Genomic DNA, 20,866 nt, shown 5'->3' with positions numbered 1-20,866 from the left:
CCATGTGCTGCCCAAGTAAGTGGATAACGTGCTACCTGCTGGAGAGAGAGAAATGTAAACCCGTATTTGCACGAGGCTGTATATACACAGAGCTGGAAGGAGATACAAAAAGTAAGTGCTGAGGCTACGGGGAAGGGCCGGGGGCTGGGAATGCAGGCATGGGGTGGGATGCTTTTCCCCGTACTTTAAAAATGCTTTTTCATGATCGAACCATGGGACTATAATACCTAATGTCAAAAGGACAAACGTTTTAAATGGATGGGAAGAAAAAAAAGCAAGGCCGAAAGGAAACGTCATACCAAGAATGTTACCAGTGGCTTCTGCATGCTGATATTGTGGGTGATTTGTTTTTCTTCTTGGTTCTTTTCTGTATTTTCTAAATGCTCTAAAGAAGCAGGAAATTATTTTTATAATCACTTTTTTTTTAAGCTCCCACATGAGTGGACTGTTTACTGAGAGATTCCAACTGCCCGTGAGGAGATGGGAAGATGCTCGACTGACGCAGAGAATGAGAGAGAAGCGAAGGAGGAGGAGTGCATTTTTCCGCCTGGCCAGCAGTGAGTCGGCTGCTGATCTGGGGTTGAGGAAGCCGTGGGAGAAGGCCTTCACTGGCACAGACCTCACAGAGGAGCAACCGGTTTGGTCCATAACATGCTTGGGAAGCACTTACAGTCAACCCTCTGTATCCACGGGGATTGATTCCAGGACTCCCTCGGATACCCAAATCCAAGGATGCTCACGTCCCTTATATAAATGGCACCGTGTTTGCATATAACCTATGCACGTCCTCTCGTATATTTTAAATCATCTCTAGATCGCTTATAATATCGAATATAATGTAAATGCTATGTAAATAGCTGTCTGAGCGCAGCAAAGCCGATGTTGCTTTTTCCGGAATATTTTTCCCCGAGTATTTCAGATCCGCAGTTGGCTGAATCTGGGGACGCAGAACCTGTGGATACGGAGGGCCAACTGTATACCCTCTGGTCCAGCCATTCTGTTTCTAGAAATTTACCCCTACGGGTATTCTCATGCATGTGCAAAGCCTGATACAAGAATACGTAGGGGAGTGTGGTCTGTTACCAATTCCACGGGAAACCACCTTAAGTATTCATGAATAGGGGACTGAATAAATGAAGCCTTGAGTGTCTACGTAATGAAATAAAGACATCAAAAGGGTTGGCAAACTATGGCCCAGAGGCCAAATCTGGCCTGCCACCCGCTTAGCTGACCATTCTGTATGGCCCGCAAGCTAAGAATAGTTTTTGTACATTTTTAAATGGTTGAAAAGAAGTCAAAAGAAGAAGAATATTTTCTGACTTGGGACACTGACAGGGGATTCAAATTTCAGTGTCCATACATAAGGTTTTATTGGAACACGCCCATGCTCATTCATTTATCTAGAATCTAGATCTAGAACTGCTGCTAGGCTATGATGACAGAGACCTGCAAAGCCTAAAATGTTTCCTGTTGGCCCTTCGTGGAAAATTCACCCGGCTTCTTTCACGCCTTCAGGACTTTCAACATGCCCGGCCCTGTTCAAGCACTTTACATACATTAACTTATTTATCCCTCACAACAACCTATGAAGTAGATGCCACTATCATCCTCCTCGTTTGACAGGTCAGGAAACTGAGGCACAGAGCCTGTAAGTGGCAGGGTCGGGAGCAGAGTCCCTGTTCCTAACTTCCCCTAACAACAATTCTCCGGGACGGTGGTTTTCAAGGCACACCTAGTGCCCATCGGTAATGGCTCTCCCTTTGCTCTCGCGGTGGGCTGCTCAGCGCCGGGCGGGTGCTCGTATGTGTGGCTGGGTTCCTTCCTCCACTCATTTATTTTACAAATGCTCACCAAGCATCTGCTGCAGGCCAGGCACTGTTCTGGGCGCTGGGGAGACAGCAGGGCCTGAACGCACACAACTCTCTGCCTCGTGGACTTTACGCTATAGTGAAGCGTATACGTTACAGAGAGGCATTCATGTTACAGTGAAGACAGTTAACAGGGAAAACAGGCGGCCTGGTCAGAGGGTGGTCAGTGCTATGGAGAAATGCAACGCAGGGAAGGTGGCAAGGGAGGGCCGGGAGGAGTCAGGAAGGTGACCAACTTGTCCTGGTCTGTCTGGGACCGTCTCAGTTTTAAAACTGAAAGTCCCGTCTCCCGAGATCCTCCTCGGTACTGGGTAAACTGGGCTGGTTGGTCACCCAAGGAGCGAGTCTAGACAAGTACCTGCAGGGTGTGCAACTTTAAAGTGGCAGAGTACACGTGTGCCCTGGCCTGGCTCTCAACCACAGCACTCAGAAAAAGGGCTCCTACCAGCCCCACGTTCCAGCTGAGGACGGGAGCTCGTGAGGCTCGGAGAGGGGACTGCCCTTGGCCCCAGGGACCCAGGCCTGGTCCGACCACTCTAGAGACAGTGCTTCCAACCTGAGTCTCTCATGGGCCAGGCGGCCCCTCGCCCCTCCCCTACTCCTGCCTGGTCTTCCTCTCTGGGTAGAGATGACCTGAGGACATCCTGGCCCCATGTCCCTCTGGACTGACCCATAAACACAATAGCTAAGATAATAATAATAGCAAATATTTATGGAGTGCTTACCCTGTGCAAAGCACATATTAACTGGTTTATTTCTCCTAACAGACCTATAAAGAAACTATTATTCCCATTTTCCAGATGAGGAAATCAAGGCTCGGCAGTTACAGGGACTCGCCCAGGGTTAGCACAAGGCCTGACACATACGTAGTGCACCCCTTTCCCTAAACAACTGTTGATGGAATGAAGAAACTAGTTGCTTCAAGTCACATGGTGAGTAGCAGAGCCTGAGAATGAAATCATGGCTGTTTAAGGCCAAGGCCCAGCCGATTTCTGCCTTCCTGGACCTCGCTTATGTTATTCCCTCCTCTTCCTGCCTACCCTAATCCACCCACCCACTGGTCCTTTTCAAAGGAGTACAACATCCATCCTCTCAAATGCTGATGTGCTAATGACTTATATGAGACAATGGCTAATTTCTCTAATATGTAAAGAGTTTCTACAAATCAACAAGAAAATGACCATTAACCCCAAATTTGAAAATGGCCAAGGATATGAACAGACAATTCCGTAGAAAGGAAAACACAAATAGCTCTAAATCTATAAAAACCTGCCCCGCCTCATTTACCGTAAAACAAAATGCATATTAAAACAAAACAAGAGAGTATTTTCACCTATCCGATCGGCCAAGTTCAATATTGCTGAGGGTGAGGGCAAAAAGGCACAGATCATATATTGCTGATAATCTGTTAAACCAATTTACACTCCAGAGCAATTTGGCAATATCTGTCAAAACTACAAATACATTTGCTCTTAGACCTAGCAATTTCCTTTTAAAGAACTTATCCTACAAAGAGACACATGTAGAGTTCTTCTTTGCAACCTTGCTCAACCACAGCTAAAGACCAAAAGTGATCTAAATTCCCAACAACAACTGATTAAATAAATAATAGTACCTCCACACAATGGAATACTATGCAAGAATGAAGTACAGTCTCCAAGATGAACTGTTAAATAATAAAAGGTGCAGAATGCATGCAGAGTACACTATCACTTTGGTAAAAATGGAAGGGAAGGAATCCAGTTGTCATTTTGCTCGTCTATGCGTGGGAAAGGAGTGCCAGAAACTGCCTTGGGAGGGAAAGCAGGAGAGGGGGCTTTGACCTAGACCTCTTGGTATCTTCCTTAAAATGTGAGCTACCTGAAGATTAGTTACCCAGATGGGAAAATGATCATTCGAGGACCTAATCCATTTCCTGCTGTGTGGATCTCGTGTCCCTGACTAGAGTGTGGTCTCAAGCATCCATGACTGTCCGGAGACCCTCAGGAAACATCTGGGGAGCCAAGGAGAGCACCGTTTCCCAAGCCAGCGAGACAGAGAGGCAGGCAGGGCAGCCAGGGAGCGAGCGGAGGGAACGGGGAAGGGGGGCGAGGGGCAGGGCTGGTCTGCGCTGGGACAGAGGCTGCTGGGGTTCGTCTACCTGGGGGGCCGGCGCCGGGGAGGCCTGGCTGTCGGGGGCCTGAGGGCCAAGGCCAGCTCCTTTGGTGACGGGGGTGGTCAGGGCTGGGTCTTGGGCGGGAGGCGGGGCGCTGACTATGACCGAGGCGGGCACGGAGAGGTGGGGGCCCTCTGTGGAGAGGGGCTGCTGGCTCCTCTCCTGAAACAGGCAGCCCGCACAGGGTCAGAGGCCATCCCCACGGACCCGCGGCCTCCCCACCCTGACACCCCGCCCCCACTGATGCACCAGGGAAGCGGGTGGTGGGAACCGGCTGGGGGGCACCAAGGCCGGGGGCTGGGAGGGAGCCCCAGGGTCCAGGAGGCCACAACCCGGGGCAGCTCCGAACCCTCAGTCCCGTGAGTCGTCTTCCAGCTCCACCCCAATGTGCATCTCTCCTGCCCCATCTGTCCGTCCATGTCTCAGCCACTGTCTCTGTGTGACCCCTCTCCAACCCTCCAGCAAGTGGGCAGTCTGTCAGCCAGTCACTCTCCTTGTCTGTCTGTCTCTGTGTCAGTCAGTTGGCCCTGTCACCCTCAGGCCTCCTCCTCGGGGACCTGGAGCAGGGGGGCCATGTCTGAGACGCTCTCCCTAACCCACAGGACCCTCCCACCCGCTGCTTCAACCACACCCGGTTCCAGCTCTTGGCCCCTCTCCACACAGACCCCCCGCCCCTGCCCGGCAGCCCTGGTTACCTGGGGCAGGAACATCTGCAGGGAGTCCTGAGTGAGGATGGCCGTGGCGGCGGCAGAGGGCGGCTGCCCCAGGACCATCTTCTCCGGGCTGGACGCCAGGCCTGGGCTGGGCTGGGGGGTGGAGGCCTGAGCCGGGGCGGCCTGCGGGGCAGGGCCCTGTGCGGGCTGCTGCTGTTGCTGTGCCTGCGGCTGCTGGAGGCCCAGAGGCAGCGGCGTGCTGACCGCGGGGGACGCCTGGGGCGCCGTCTGCACTGCGAGGACAGGCGCGGCCTCCCCAGCGGCGGCGGCGGCAGGGGTGGCGGGCTGCACCAGACCGTCGGGGGCGTTGAGCATAGCCACGGCGCTGGGGGGCAGAGTGACCCCCTGGAGGACGGTAGTGGCGGCGGGGCCGGTGGGTGCCGGCTGGCTCTGTGTGGGCAGGCTGCCCGCGGCCAGCGACACGGGCATCTGGAAGAGCGCTGGCTGGCCCACCTGGATGGGGGCCGCCGAGAGGATGTGGGCTGCGCTGTGGGCCCCGGAGTGGGGGGCCAGCACAGGGCCCAGGCTCAGCGGGCCCGCCAGGTTCTGGTTGGTGAGGATGGGGTTGGCGATGAGCTGTCCGCCCGCGTGGGGGGCTGCGGCCGCCAGGATCTGCCCGCCCACGTTGGCCGGCAGGGCCGAGAGCGGCTGGGGGAGCTGGACTGCCGACGTGCCGGGCAGCAAGAACTGGTTCTGGCCCGGCAGCATGTGCTGGGCGGGGATGACGATGCTGCTGCCTTGATTCAGGAGGTGCACGCTCATGGGCTTGCTCAGGGCCCCGGGGGGTTGCGGCGGGGCCCCGCCCGTGGTGGTGGCGGGAGGCTGCTTGAAGACGTTCGCCTGCAGGGCGGGCGCCGGGAAGCCCGACAGCACCACGTTCTGGCCGGCCTTGCCCGCCGCCATGAAAGTCAGGTTCTGGGGGGCCTTGGGCTGCTGTGGGAGGCCCCCTGCCTCGCCCTGGATGGTGAGCGTGGCGCCCGCGGGGGCGAACGGCTTGGGTGTCAGCTGGTAGAGCTTGGGGGGCAGCACGCCGGCAGGCTTGGGCTGGATGGGCGTGGGCGTGCGGTGCAGGATCACGTTGGGCGCTGGAACCAGTGGCGACGTGCCGAGGCCCGGGGCCACCGCCAGCGGCTGTCCCGAGGGCGCCCCGCTGGCCGCGGCCGTGGCGGCTCCCGCCCCTCCGAACACCGAGTTCCCATTGAGCGTGGTGGCCACGGCGGCAGGGAGGTTCTTCTGGATGACCAGGCCAGCCCCCTGCGGCGAGACGCCGGCCGATGCCAGGGTCACTGGCTCTGAAGGGCCAGCTGCCGAGGCCAGATAACCGCTGACGGGCACCTGCTTGGCCAGGAGCTGGGAGGTGGGCGGGTTGAGTGCCATGACGGGCTGGCCCACCACCTGAATGGGAGCCAGGCCGAGAGTAGCCGCCGCGGCGCCCCCGGGGCTGCCGTTGGGCAGGCCCTGAAGGCCTGGGATGGGCTGCAGGGTCACGTTGCCCAGGCCCACGGGCTGCAGGAAGGGCTGGACACTGAGGGCTTTGCTGACCACGTCCTGGGGCGGCACCAGGGCCTGGTGGGTCAGCACGGTGGGCGGGGCCTGCAGCCCCAGCAGGTCAGCCCCACCCGGGAAGAGGGCCTGGGGCCCCGTGGCCACGGCGGCAGCCCCTCCGGTCCCCGCTGGGCCAGCCCCGCCATCCGCAGGCTGCAGCGTGGGCAGCTGGAAGGGGCCCAGGTCCAGCTCGGCTTCGGCTTCGAGTGTCTGCTCGGTGATGTTGGCCTCCTGGAGGCTCTGCTGGAGGATGTCACAGGGCTGGTCGGCACCCCCGCTGCCCCCGCCCCCCGCCGCCGGTGAGCCCAGGATATCATCTTCCAGGAAGTCGAGGTCCACGCTGGGGGCCGGCTGGCTGGGCTCTGGGTTCAAGTGGTTGCCAGAAGCTTCTTGCACGTGGAGCTGGAGGCAGGTAAGGTGTGAAGGAGAGAGCCGAGGTTAGCAAGGGGCCGGGCTCGGCACCGCGGAAGCAAAGGGCACTCGGAGTCAGGGCGGCAGGGATAGGAAGAACCTTCCACCTAGAAGTGGCTGGACCCGGGTTCAAATGCCAGCTTTGCCAGGGCTGGGCTGGGCAACCTGGGGCTTGCTAATCCAGCCTGTTTCCCCATCTGCGCACGTCAGCAGAATGTAATAAAAACCATTTTCTAAACAGCCGTACAGGCCCGTAATACTTATCTGCAATTCCCAAACCCGAAAGGCTCTGGAAACCACAAACGTTTTGCTAACTGTAGGCTGTAAATCCTGAACGGAACTCAGGTGATGCTCTGAGGGAAAGGCATAATTCACCCACGTAATGTGACTCGCCTTAAGTCCGACCACAGAAAAGCGAGTGTGTTATGTTACATGCCGCACACACATATTCTGCATCACCTTTCCAGTATCTGAAAAACCCTGAATTCCAAAACAAGCCTGGCCCCAAAGGTTTCAGATAAAAGATCGTGCGGTTCTGTTAAAGGCAGCAGCGGCAGCAGCTACCGGACGGGAGCCTCACTTGGTGCCCAGCGCGACATGAGCCTGACTGACTGGCTGATTGATTGCTTGCTTGCTTGCTGCGTTGGGTTTTCGTTGCAGTGCGCGGGCTTCTCATTGCAGTGGCTTCTCCTGTTGCGGAGCGCAGGCTCTAGATGGGCGGGCTCCAGCAGCTGTGGCACACAGGCTCAGCAGTTGTGGCACACGGGCCCAGCCGCTCCGCGGCACGTGGGATCTTCCCAGACCAGGGCCCGAACCCGTGTCCCCTGCATCGGCAGGCAGACTCCCAACCACTGCGCCACCAAGGAGGTCCCGAACCTGATGTTTCTTAAATGCTTTCCGGGATGGCAATCCAGGACACGAGTGTGTAATCGATACATGCACGCATTTTTGAGCAAATATTCTACAAGTAATAATCATGCCAATGGCATGGGAAACCCACTGATACTTGACCAGGTAATGGATCAAAACCTGTAGTTCGGGGGCTTCCCTGGTGGCGCAGTGGTTAAGAATCTGCCTGCCAATGCAGGGGACACGGGTTCGAGCCCTGGTCCGGGAAGATCCCACATGCCGTGGAGCAACTAAGCCCGTGCGCCACTAGTGAGCCTGTGCTCTAGACCCCGCAAGCCACAACTACTGAAGACCGCATGCCTAGAGCCCATGCTCTGCAACAAGAGAAGCCACTGCAATGAGAAGCCCGCACACCGCAACGAAGATTAGCCCCCGCTCGCCGCAACTAGAGAAAGCCCACGCACAGCAATGAAGACCCAACGCAGCCAAAAATAAATTAAAAAAAAAAAAAAAAAAAAGAACAACAACACCTGTAGTTTGAAAGATTCTGAGTTAATCCAAGCGGAGGGCTCAGAGCAGTACCTGGCTCTTGGCTGGCACACGGGAAACATCTAGCGTTGTTACTGTCATTATTACTGTCCATGTTGTTGTTAATAACAGCCCAGTGAGGTGGGCACTGCTCCCTCCTTGCCTCCCAGACCGGGGAAAGGGGTCACCCTGCTGCGGAGTGGAGGGCAGTGCCTGGCAGGATGGGGCTCCGGCTCAGCCCCCAACCAAGGACCAGGCAGTTCTGAGTTCCTAACGGCTAAATGGCCATAACCAAACCCGCCTCCTAGGACAGTCGTGACATTCACTGACGTCACATACAGGAGGTACTGAGAACCTGACCAGGGACGTTATGGGTATTAAAAGAGGACGGCATGGGTAAGAATAATGCGTATTGTTATTGTAATGTAATGTAAATAACATGTAAATGTAATAACACGAACATAAGGTTTGTTTGTTGGGTTCTGGATTTAGTCATTTATATTACGCCAGATAAAGTATTTGGAGTGTTACTGTGGTTGTTGCGAGGATTAAATGAAAATTACTGTAAAGGGCCTGGTATATGATAGGTATTCGGTAACTGATAGTTATGTTGATGAAGAGGGAGGAGGGGGGAGCGGGAGGGAGAGAGAAGAGGGGGGGAGGAGGAAAAAGGAGGGGGAGGGATGGGGAGCGAAGTGGGGAGGGGAGAGGCCACAGGAGAGGAAAAAGAGGGAGGGACGGCTGGCACTGAGTAATGGCCCGTCGCACAGTAGGTGCTCGATAGAGGTCCACTGTGTTCCCCGCTCGGGGCTTTGCTCATCACCCCAGCCTTCCTCTTCCAGGTGGAGACTGAGATCCACAACAGTCGATCCCCTTCCCCCAGGTCACATACTCCACCCGTGGCTGGGCCGGGACAGGACCCCCACCCCCCACCCCCGCCCTGCCCACTGTGAACTCCACAGCCAGCCTCTGCCTCTGTACCACCTCTGTAGCAGCTGCCCTCCAAGGCCAGGGACTGAGGACCACACCTCCTTCTCTGAGGGGCCTGAGGGCACAGCTGGGGGTCCAGCAACTCCGGCCTCACCTCCACCCCACACTGCTTCTCAGTGACTGCCCCCTGACCCCCTCCCGGCAAAGTGCCTAAGGGGACAGTGTGACCCTTTCTCCCCTCCCCCACTGGCTGCCACCACAGGCCCCGAGCCCCCGGGCCACTTACCCCAGGACCTTCATAGAAGGCACTTTGGGCCTCCCCGGGATTATCCAGGAGGTCATCACTGTCAAGCTGCAACAAGACCCGCCCCCACCCAAGGTCAAAGGTCAGCTGGGCAGTGGGCCGGCCCACCTCTAGAACAAAAACCAATTTAGGGTTACATGTGACAAAAAGACAAAGACGAGGTGGGGGGGCTGAGGGGGAGATTCGAGGGGTACAGGAAACTCCGCCTCCAGAAAAGATGCCCCAAAGAAAGGGGCTTGGCTGCAAGATTAAAATGCGAGGCAACCCCAGCACTGAGTCCGAGCCTCTCCCGACACGCCTGCCTTGAACTCTAGAATCCTGCCTCTGTGGCTTTGCTCAAGCGTCTTTGGTAACACATCTGGCAGGGCCTGTCACCTTTGTCACGTCCTCCCGACAACTGTCAGTCCCTTCCTACTAAGTCGCTCCTTCCACCGCCCAGCCCAAGCACCCGGCACGCCCTGCCACCCGGGCACCTAATGTGCGTGCTGTTCCCGTGTCTAGGAGCACAGGGACCTGTCTCGTTCCCGCAGACATGGGCAATGCCTAGAACAGGCCCCAAGCGCCCAATGAATGTCTGTCCACAGCCAAGCCTCCCCAGTGTCTCTGTCCAGCTGATCTTCTTCCAGAACCCTGGTATATCCAATAGCCGCCCTTGGACTTCTACAATCCACCTCGAACCCCCAGTCTCAGAGAACGGTACCACCACCCACTCAGCTGCTCAGGTCAAGTCCAAGAGGCATTCTGGATGCTCTTTCTTCCTCACCATCTAATCCACCAGCAAGTCTAGTGATTCTGCCTCCCAGACAGATCCCAGAGCCAGCGCCTGGCACCTGCTCCTGTGCCTGCCCTGGGGCCCAGGCCACCAACCTCCACTCCACACTCGCCTCCGCTCCACAAATTATGTGATACATCCCCTCTCAAGGAGCAGAGCTCCGTTCCCTCCCTGTGAGTGTGGGCGGGCTTAGTGACTCGCTTCTAGTAAATGCAGTATGACGGAAGTGACAGTGTGTGACTTTGGAGACTAGGTCATAAAAGGCACTGAGCTTCCTCCTGGCTCTCTCCCTTGGGTCACTTGCTCTGGGGGAACCGGCTGCCATGCTGTGAGGACACTCAAGCAATCCTATGGGGACGCCCACATGGTGAGGAGCTGAGGTCTCCAGCCAACAGCCACGGCAGTGAGTCATTGTGGAAGCACATCCTCCAGCCCCAGACAAGCCCTCAGATGACAGCGGCTCCAGGCAACATCCTGACTGCTACTCAGGGTAGACACTGAGCTAGACACCCAGCTAAGCCACTCCCCAGTTCCTGACCCTCAGAAACTGAGAGCTCTAACAAATGTTGTTTTTAAGTCACTAAGGGATGGGATAACTTGTTATGCAGCTGTAGGTGACTGATACAGCTCCTCATGGCTCAACAGACATCCACTCTCCCCCACTTTGTTCCATTCTCTGGAGTGCAAACAGAATGTGGCATTCTCCTGCTTAATAACCCATCAGAACTGCCTGTCACGTTCAGAATAAAGTCTGAACTCCTCAATCAAGGTCCTCCAAGCCCTTCATGACCTGGTGACTTCTGTCCACTCCAGTCTTACCACCTTCTAGTTTCCCCTTCATTCCGGCCCCACAGGCCTTCTTTCTCAAACTTTCCAAGCTTCCTACCTGTCCTTCCCCTGCCCAGAGTGCCATGGGCACCTCCCTTTGATCCCTCAGGTTCACACCAGCTAGAGAAGCCCCTGCTTCTGCCTCCCATTCATTTTCTTTTAAACCTCTTTTGTTGTGCAAGTGACACTATTATTTCTTATGCTGCTCTGCATGGTGCTTCCCACCATCACCTTTATTAGCTCTCTGGTTGCTCTGTTTACCAAGGAGATGTGTATGGAGTGAGGGCAGGGATTTGCCAGCTCTTTCACTCTCTGCCCTAACCCTGGGGCCTGGCTCATGGAAGGCAAGGGGCAGATGTCTACTGAATCAGGGGGGAGCGTCTCTCAGCTCCCAATTCCACAGGCCCCTGCCCTGGGGATGCTTCTCCCTGCCCCAGCACTCACCTTCTCAGATCCATGTAAGAAGTCATTGAGGGCCTGAGGGTCACTGAAAGAGAGGAGAGGAGAGACATTTGAGGAGATGAGGGACAGGGGAGGGGAGGGAGAGGGTGGGGGAGGGCGGGGTGGGGTGGGGAGCCCATTACTCACCAAATCACGTCTAGTAAGCATCTCCCATCCTCATCATCCATCGCCACTGGACGGGGCGGGGCGGGAAGAGGGCAAGGGAGACAAGTTAGATGTCGGCAGCGTGCCAGGACCCTCCCTGCAAGGACCATTCCCTGGGGCCAAGACCCCTGGAGGGGTCAGGGTTTCTGTCCCCTTAAGTCTAGGGGCATGGGTAGGGGTGGGGCAGGTGCCCTCTGTACCAGAACCTCCTGATCAGAGACAGACAGCTGCCTCTTCCTCCTCCCTCTCTCTCCCCAGCATCTGATGACGATGGTGATGACATCAACCCAGACTGAGTCCTGATCACATGCAGGCCCCGTGCTAAGTGCTTCACACACATGTAGCTCATTTAATCCCCACAGTATCCCTCGAGGTGAGTCCTGCCACCCCCGCTCTGCAGATGAGTAAAAGGAAGAGCTGAGACCATGGTTCTCTGCCTCCCAGCTAGCAGGTGGCAGAGCCAGGCCTGAACCCAGAAGTCTGGCCCCAAGCCTGTGCTCCTGTCCTACACGTGACTGGGTGAAGGAGGGAGGGAGGGGAGGCGGCATGAAGGGGCCCGGGTTCTGGGTCCCCCTGGAAGACACATGCAGCGTGGTTCTCAAGGAAGGGAAGAGAGAGGGGGAGGGACCAGGAGGGTGGGCGCTCTGAGGCAGAGGCACCGCCGGAGCCGGGCTGAGCCTGTCGGAATGATGAGGACGGCTAACATTTGTCTCCTGCTTACCAAACGCCAGGCACTGTCCCAAGCGTTTCACAAATGTTAGCTTGTTCAGCCCCCATGGGAAAGGGATGCCGTGTGCCCCATTTTACAAGTGAGAAAACAAGTTCTCTGTGTTTGCCCATCCACCCCTGCGCCAACCACCACTGCTCCGGACATCCCACCAAGCTTCCACGCACCCATCTTTCCAAACTTCCACCCAACCACCCATCTTCCTCGTCTTCCAAACACACAAACGGACCCGTCCTTCCACCCACTCCTCCTTTTTACTTTTTTGGGCCACACTGAGAGGCTTGCATCCTCTCAGTTCTCCAATCAGGGACTGAACCCGGGCCCGGGCAGGGAAAGCACTGAGTCCTAACCCCTGGACCGCCAGGGAAGTCCCCATCCGCCTATCCTTCCATCAGCCCACACATCCTTCCCTCCCAACTGCGCAGACAGAACACAAGAAATCACACACAATCCCAGTCCAGGGCTGTGGAGTTCTTAGCCTCTCTTTTTCTTCTTGGTAGGGGGAGGGGGATGGTGAGGACATGGTGACTGTCGTGCACCGCCCCCCTCTTCCCCGCCAAACACACACAAAATCTTATTTGTGCTCTCAGCTGGGTCACAACCCTTAACCCCCAATAGCATTCTCTGAACTTCCTGATCGCCACTACAGCCCCTATTACCCTCGACGGCTCTGTGACACAAAGAATCTCAGGGAGGGACCCCACATGGTTAGTTCAGGGTCTTCTCTGAACAGTACCTTGGAGAGTCTGATGAAAGCAAAAGACCCTCTTGCCAGAAACATGCATGTGGGCCAGAAACGTTACACGTTCTTTCCCAGGGGGAAGTGTGTCATGGGACACACACATACATATGCACACACGTACACACTTCGTGGGCCCTGGGTTAACAAGCCCAGTCTAGAACGGAAACACACGGCCCCGGAGCCTCACACACCAATCACCCTCGCCTCTAGAGCTGGCCCCGGGGACTGCCCCAGAGAGGCCCTTCCAAGGCTCTTGCTGCGTCGGTGCAGCAAGATAACACACTCTCTCCGGCTTCATATCTCCGCCCACACCCACTGTCTTCCCAGGTCACCAGCTCTGTGGCCTACGAGCCCCTGCCCTTCCCAACCAGCCTAAGGTGGGCAAGGCCTGGCTAGGGAATGACAAGGCAGGATCTGCAGAGAATCTGGAGAAGACGGAAAGCGGGGAGGGAGATCCTGGCTGCAGATGGCATGGAGGTTGGGGGAACGGCCCGAATGACCCAGGGGGCCCAGGCTGGAGAGGGAGGGGCTGAAGGATGTGGCTGAGCCAGGCTCTTCCAAGAAGGAACGTCCCTTCCGGGGAGGTGGACGGGGGACCACGGCCCCTCCGGGAATGAGCGGGATGCTTGGCTGGTTACCTGCGCTACAAACGAATCATGAAGGGAAGGAGGGGGTGTCCACTCCAGGTCTACGCAGGGCCCCCAGCTGGGGACGTGGGGAGCGTCCTTTCGGGGGCCAGCTGTGGAGAGAGAATGAGAGAGAGGCTGTGAGTGGGACAGTCAGTGAAAAGGAGAAGGATGTAGCCAGAGAGACGAGAGGTCAAATACAAGTTTAAAACTACAGGAAACAACACTGTACATTATCACATATATATAAGCAGACACGCCGCACTATATCTACATATACTGTGTGTACACACACACACACACACACACACACACACACACACACACACATCATGCAATAGTATATAACATTATAGCAAAATACAGTCAGGTCTTGTCATCTGAGGTGCTTATGTCCCATAAGGTCACTGTGAATTTGGGATTATGGCCACTGAGTTGCCGCCCCTGGGGAAAGACGGGGTTAGCTTCCTGCCAGCCTCTGGTCCCATTCTCATCAACCCATCAATATATCCCCTTGGTTTATGTGTGTTTCTGTTTAAAGACACCTTGTTTGGGACTTCCCTGGTGGCGCAGTGGTTAAGAATCCGCCTGCCAATGCAGGGGACACGGGTTCGAGCCCTGGTCCGGGAAGATCCCATATGCCGTGGAGCAACAGAGCCCGTGTGCTACAACTACTGAGCCCATGCGCCTAGAGCCCCTGCTCCGCAACAGGAGAAGCCACCACAGTGAGAAGCCCGCACACCGCAATGAGAGTAGCCCCTACTCGCTGCAAACAGAGAAATCCCATGCACAGCAACGGAGACCCAACTCAGCCATAAATAATAAATAAATAAATTTATTTTAGAAATAATAAAAACAATAAAGACACCTTATTTAATATAAATCGTTGATTCGCTCACACTGAGCTCAAGGCCAACAGCGCTGTAACTCATGCCTGAGGGCGGGCCATCTCACACGCGTGCGATTTCTCCAGAGCACATCGCAGCCTTCCTGTGCTTACGAACACTGGGCGGCCCTTCAGCCCTACACGGGAGGCGCCGTCTTTAAGAGCAAAACCACCAACAAAAAGCACAAAAGTGCAAAACAACAGGGCACTAAAGAGGATGCTTGTTTATAGCTCTCGCGCTGAACAGAGAGGCAGAGGGTCGCCGCGTTCGACCTCAGCTGGGAGCACGTGCATCGCGAGACTCAAATAGACTCACGGCTCTGCACACGTCTGCACGTGACCAGGAAAGCGCCGTGAGTATTGATTCGGGGGTTATCAATGTTAGCAAATCGGCGGATTCACAAATATGGAATCCACGAATAACAAGGATTGACCTGATGACAATAATGATGGTGGCTGTGATGATGACGATGATGGTGGCTGCTGGTTTTAAGTACTCTGCACGGATTAGCCTGTTCACCATCTTTGAATCCCTATGAAGCAGGTGCTTTTCGCAGCCCCATTCCACAGATGAGGAAGGCGAGGCTCAGAACGGTGAGCCATATGCCCTAGATCCCTCCAGTGGTCAGTGGTCAGGCTGGGGTCTGAGCCAAGGTAGGCTGACTGCAGAGTCCCCACCCTTAACCACTATCCCACAGACGGTCCTCTCATCATATTGGTTTTTTTTTTTTTTTTTTGCGGTACACGGGCCTCTTACTGTTGTGGCCTCTCCCGTTGCGGAGCACAGGCTCCGGACGCGCAGGCTCAGCGGCCATGGCTCACGGGCTCAGCCGCTCCGCGGCATGTGGGATCTTCCCGGACCGGGGCATGAACCCGTGTCCCCTGCATCGGCAGGCGGACTCTCAACCACTGCGCCACCAGGGAAGCCCCATATTGTTTCTCTTTTAAATGTGAAGCCAACATGGCCACAGCGTCAAGATAAGACGAAGCTGGGTGACAGCCTTTGTTAGCATTTTGTGAATGCCTGGGATAGCTCAGATCCAAAAAAGCGATAAAGCGAGAGCAGATGGAAGAGAGAGGAGGAACGGGAGCTGCTTCTCCTTTTTATGGAGAGCCCCAGGCCCCAGAAGGATCTAGAAAGCATCTGTCACAAGACCCTGGAACACGGGATCCTGGCCCATCTAGATTCCAGGTGCGCTGCCCTGGACCAGGCGGCTTTGTGAGAGCCGCCAGCTGCATGTGGGTTCTCCCCTCCTCCCTGCCCCACGCTCTGGGTGTGGCCCAAGTTCTGTAAACGTCGGACCAGAAGTAGAGCCAGGAGGTGGGTGTCTCCTGAACAGGGCTCTCCAAACGGGATCTGCGGGTGAATGTCCAGTGGGAGGCTCCAGCCTGTGAGAATCTGTTATCCATGTGTTTTCATTCAGACGGTCACAGCAGAGCAATGGATGAGGGGGACTTTCCGGGGAGAGGGCAAGGCTCTGCATGGTGATAGGGTGTCCGTTACATGGGGGTTTAAAAATTCACAGCTCAGATTTGTGTATGTCAACACATGTCAATTCAACGCATGTTAATTTTACCTTTAAAAAACTGTACAAAATAAATAATCAGCATAGAGTTGTAGTGGGGGAGGAGAGCTAACAGACATGGCAAATGTTGGTAACTGTGAGAGCTGGATGATGGCTACCTGGGGGCTTCAGTACACCATTCTAGTTAATTTACGTCTTCTTGAAAGTTTCCATAATAAAAAGAAAACCATTTGTCAATGATCAGCACGTCCGGGGTTCCTCTGAGTGGGTCCCCCGTTCAGGTGCCAGGGTTGGCATCTATGTCGCTATCAGGTTGATGCCAAGAGGCCCAGCATGGGGTGACAGTCTGGGGTTGGAGTCAGCAGTTCAAATCCCCACTTCCCCACACATGGGCTGAAGTCGGGCAAGTGACTTCACCGCTCTAGGCTTCAGTGTCCTCATCTGTAAAATGGGCACAATCATAGTCCTTATTTTCGCGTACGGCAGTGGAGAGGCTCTTAGGCCTTTAATCCTCAGGTGCAGTAGAGTATTTCGTAAGCGACAGATCCTGTTACACAATCATTTTAGCTGCCGTGTGAATCTTACCTAGCGTGGCAACTCCCAAAGCTTTCTGGCCACAGCACAGTCAGGTTGGACAAAAGTCCCCAGGCCCCAGCTTTTCCACCTGGTGCCTTTTGCCACATTTGGCCCTTGAGCACATTTTGAAGGGTTTACACCCAAGGCAATAGAAATACAAGCAAAAATAAACAAATGGGACCTAATCAAACTTATACGCTTTTGCACAGTAAAGGAAACCATAAACAAAAGGAAAAGACAGCCTATAGCCTGGGAGAAGATATTTGCAAATGATATGACTGACAAGGGCTTAATTTCCAAAATATACAAACAGCTCGTACAACTCAATAACAACAAAACAAACAACCCAATCAAAAAGTGGGCAGAACACCTAAATAGTCATTTCTCCAAAGAAGACATACAAATGGCCAACAGGCACATGAAAAGATGCTCAACATTGCTCATTATTAGAGAAATGCAAATCAAAACTACAGTGAGGTATCACCTCACACCAGTCAGAATGGCCATCGTTAAAAAGTCTACAAATAATAAATGCTGGAGACGGTGTAGAGAAAATGGAACCTTCCTGCACTGTTGGTGGGAATGGAAATTGGTGCAGCCACTATGGAGAACAGTACGGAGGCGCCTTAAAACACTAAGAATGGAGTTACCATATGGAAGGGTTTACATATCATTTGATTATGCACATGGTCCGACTTAAACTGCCAGGTACCAGGTCTCCTTGGGTCCTTCCAAACCCCTGTTGTTACCCTATTTGTTAGGTGAGATAAACGAGGCTAAACAGAGTGTTGAATGGGAGACCATGGGCTGCACACAACCAGTGATACGTGCCCCCTGCCCACTCATGCACAGGGCTACCCGGGATCCTGCAGCTCTCAACCTGGCAGACAGAGGGCGCCTTGAAAGACACAAGTGAACCCACTAAGAGTGGAAAGACAGAATTTGAATGCTGTCTGGATACCTGATGATACTGAGAAATTGTGATTAAGATTCCAGGTATAACAATGGCATCGTGGTTTTGTTTTTCTGCTTTTTTTCCTTTAGAGTCCTTACCTTTTAGAAACACATCCTAAAATACGTAGGGGTGAAATGATAAAATGTCTGTGATTTACTGCAAAATAATCCAGTTCTGGGAGTTCAGGGGCATACTGACCCGCGCTGTCCAATACGGAAGCCACTAGCCATGTGTGACTACGCGCATTTAAGTTCAAGCTAATGAAATGAAATTAGGGCAGATGACTTGAGTAGTTATTTGTCCAAAGAAGATATACAAATGGCCATAAGCACAGGAAAAGATGATCAACACCACCAATCATTAGGGAAATGCAATCAAAACCACAGATGCTGCCTCACCCCCATTAGAATGGCTACTATCAAAAAACCAAAAATTAACAAGTCTTGCCGAGGACCTGGAGAAACTGGAACCCTGGTGCTCTGTTAGTGGGAACGTAAAATGTTGCAGCTGCTGTGAAAAACACTTTGGCGGTTCCTCAAAAAATTAAAAATAGAATTAGCATATGACCCAGCAAGTCCACTTCTGGATATATACACAAAAGAATTGAAAGCAGGGTCTTGAAGACATATGTATACACCCACGTTCACAGCAACACTATTCACGAGAGCCAAAAGGTAGAAACAACCCAAGTGTCCATCAACAGATGAACGGGGAAGCCAAACGTGGTGTCTATTTACAATGGAGTATCATTCAGGGAGGAAATTCTGATACAGGCAACGGCATGGATGACCTTAAGCTAGGTGAAGTGAGTCAGTGACAAAAAGACAAAGATACCATCTGATTCCACTTATGACGGAGAGACAGGAAGTAGAATGGCAGTTGCCAGGGACTGGGGGCAGGGGAGGAGAAACCGGGAGTTATTGTTTAGTGGGTGCAGACTTTCAGTTCTGCAAGATGCTACAAGTTCTGGAGAAGGATGGGGGTGAAGGTTGCACAACTATGCAAACGCACTTCATGTCGCTGAATCGCACACTTCGAAATGGCTGAGATGGTAAGTTTTGTTATGTATATTTTACTGCAATAAACAAATGGGAAAAGAAGGGAACAGTGAGGAATATGAAAGTTGTAAATAAAAAAGATTTACCTTAAAAGTGTAAAGGAAATTAAACATTTAGTTCGCGGTCACGGTGGCGGCATTTCGTGGGCTTGACAGCCACACGTGGCTGGTGGCTACCACACAGGACGCCGCAGATCTAGAACATTCCCTTGGTGGCAGAAAGCTCTCTTGGACAGCGCTGGTCTGTCAGAGTGGCGGAAAACTGAAAATTGGCAAAGAGTTGGTTGATGGGGTCCATGTTTTACTATTCTACTTTGCACATTTGTGGTTTTCCAAAATGAAAATGTTTTACTTTGAAAATACTTGAACATCAAAAAATCATACGTCTCTCTGAGTTTTTATTGTCTGTCTCCCCCACCAAAATGTCAACCCCCCCCAAGGACAGGGATTTTTGTCTGTTTTGTTCCCTGTGGGACACCCAGAGCCTGCACAGAGCATGGCACATGGTAGGGTGTCACTAAATATTTGTGGGGTGAACAAATGAATTTGCACAGGGGGTTAAACAAACCCAATCATTCGTTCGAAGAGCAGCCTGGTGAGAAAGGCATTTACTGATCTCCCGCTCTGTGGCCAGCATGGGGGAGAGCTGAGGATACCGTAATGAACAAAAGCAGACCCAGTCCTTGACCTTGGGGAAGATCATGACTAGTGGTTCTCAACCAGGGGTGACATTAGACGTCCCTCTCCTTCCTCGACACACACATACTCAAAAAGCTTTTGAAAAAGTGACCAGGGGAGGCGGGGGACACACAATGAGCATGCGAAGCTGCAACCCCAAATTACGCACAGGGGAGTGGACGTCTTGCGTTCCTTCAGAGCAGAAGCTTTAAAAGCCATCGCGTGGTTCTGCCCAAGTCCTGGCATGACATGGATACGTGGACAGAGCCACAGCCAATGCACGAAGCTCGGACACATGAGCGAGAGAGGAGCCTTTGCTGTTGTCAGCCACTGAGATCCAGGGCTCACTCATTACTGCAAATCACTCAGCCGAAGCTGACTGATACATCTCGGAAGAGCCCACCCTGCCCCAGGGCTTCCTTGGTATCAGGCCCTGGGCTAACCCCACATCTCTTGATTCCTCCCAGTCGCCGGGGAGGCAGGAGGAACGTTTCCCACAGCGCAGGAAACTGAGGCTCCCAGGGGTCAGGACACTTGCCCCAAACCACACTGTGAGGCCAGAATTTGAACTCAGACCCTGTGATTCTGAAGAACCTCATTCTCCACCACTGGGCTATAAAAAGCAGGAAAAGCTGGGCTTGCGAAACCACAACCAGCTCAAGAGAACAGCCATGATGCAACAATGACAAAGTGTCCTTCCAGAAAATCGTGTGAATTCCTCCGGCACTTGGAATGCCATTGGAGTTTTGCGTTGTCATCAGGAGTTGTGCAGAAGCCAGGCTGCTGAGCAGGATACAGAATTAAAAGTCCCCGCGAAGCTCCAGAAACAGGCTAATTTTAATTTAGATTTAATTTAATGCTAGTAACCCTCGGGTTATTTGCAAGTCATAAAAATGAAAGTCGACGGAACTCTACCATTTGCTGATGGGAAGTGATAGGTGGAGAAGAGGATGTGGCAAAGTCTAGCTGTTGCTTTTCCAAACACCGTTTCCCCACCTCTCCTCGCCCTGCTCACAGAAGCCTGGTGCTGCTCGGGGTAACCCCTGCCAATTCCAAGATGTAAACAAACGCTGTTCTGAGTCAGTCAGTCTTTTTCAAACTATGGGTCATGCCTTTGAGGGTTGTGAAATCAAATTAGCAGGTTGCGACAAGGAATTTTTTTTTTTTAGTTAAAGAGTATAGGGTCAAATGGAATGGGATAGAATAGAAAATACTAAAAAGCATCACACAGGGTAAGCAAAAGGACCAGTTTGTGATACTGGTTTCAATTATGTGTGTCTCTGTGTGTACATACTTCCTACTGTGGGTTGTGGCCAAAATAGCTTTAAAATAATTGGACGAGGCCGGGGCACTGCTATCCCGTTTATCAGCCATTCACTTTCCCAGGCTTCCTAGCAGCTAGGCTAGCCATAGTTTTGCAAATAAGGAAAAGCCAAAGTGTACAGAGCTGGGTTCTGCTCAATGAATCTTCTGGGGAAGACAGAATTTGGGGAAGTTTTTCTTCCAGAATATAAAGACAGAGCTTCTCTAGGGAGAAAGTCTTTTGCTTCTTGCTTCCAGCTTTGAATACAGTTGAGAAGACTG

General features: G+C 53.5%; 1 protein-coding gene across 1 annotated transcript in view; it reads right to left on the bottom strand.

Moving 5' to 3' along the window:
• The window catches only part of BICRA (BRD4 interacting chromatin remodeling complex associated protein), a 74,820-nt gene that overhangs the window by 9,791 nt on the left and 44,163 nt on the right, over window positions 1-20,866 (bottom strand). Inside the window, exons 2-7 of the mRNA XM_079907264.1 lie at window positions 13,617-13,717; window positions 11,492-11,537; window positions 11,348-11,390; window positions 9,286-9,351; window positions 4,719-6,683; window positions 4,009-4,185 (exon numbers count right to left, since the gene is read on the bottom strand). Of these exons, the coding sequence (XP_079763390.1) occupies window positions 4,009-4,185; window positions 4,719-6,683; window positions 9,286-9,351; window positions 11,348-11,390; window positions 11,492-11,532 (2,292 nt within the window). The 5' untranslated portion in view covers window positions 11,533-11,537; window positions 13,617-13,717. The remainder of the gene's footprint in view (window positions 1-4,008; window positions 4,186-4,718; window positions 6,684-9,285; window positions 9,352-11,347; window positions 11,391-11,491; window positions 11,538-13,616; window positions 13,718-20,866) is intronic.

This window comes from Stenella coeruleoalba, assembly GCF_951394435.1.
Source record: "Stenella coeruleoalba genome assembly, chromosome: 20".
Taxonomy (NCBI): Eukaryota; Metazoa; Chordata; class Mammalia; order Artiodactyla; family Delphinidae; genus Stenella; species Stenella coeruleoalba.
Note: the sequence above shows the minus strand (reverse complement) of the source record. Positions and strands in the feature narration are given on the sequence as shown.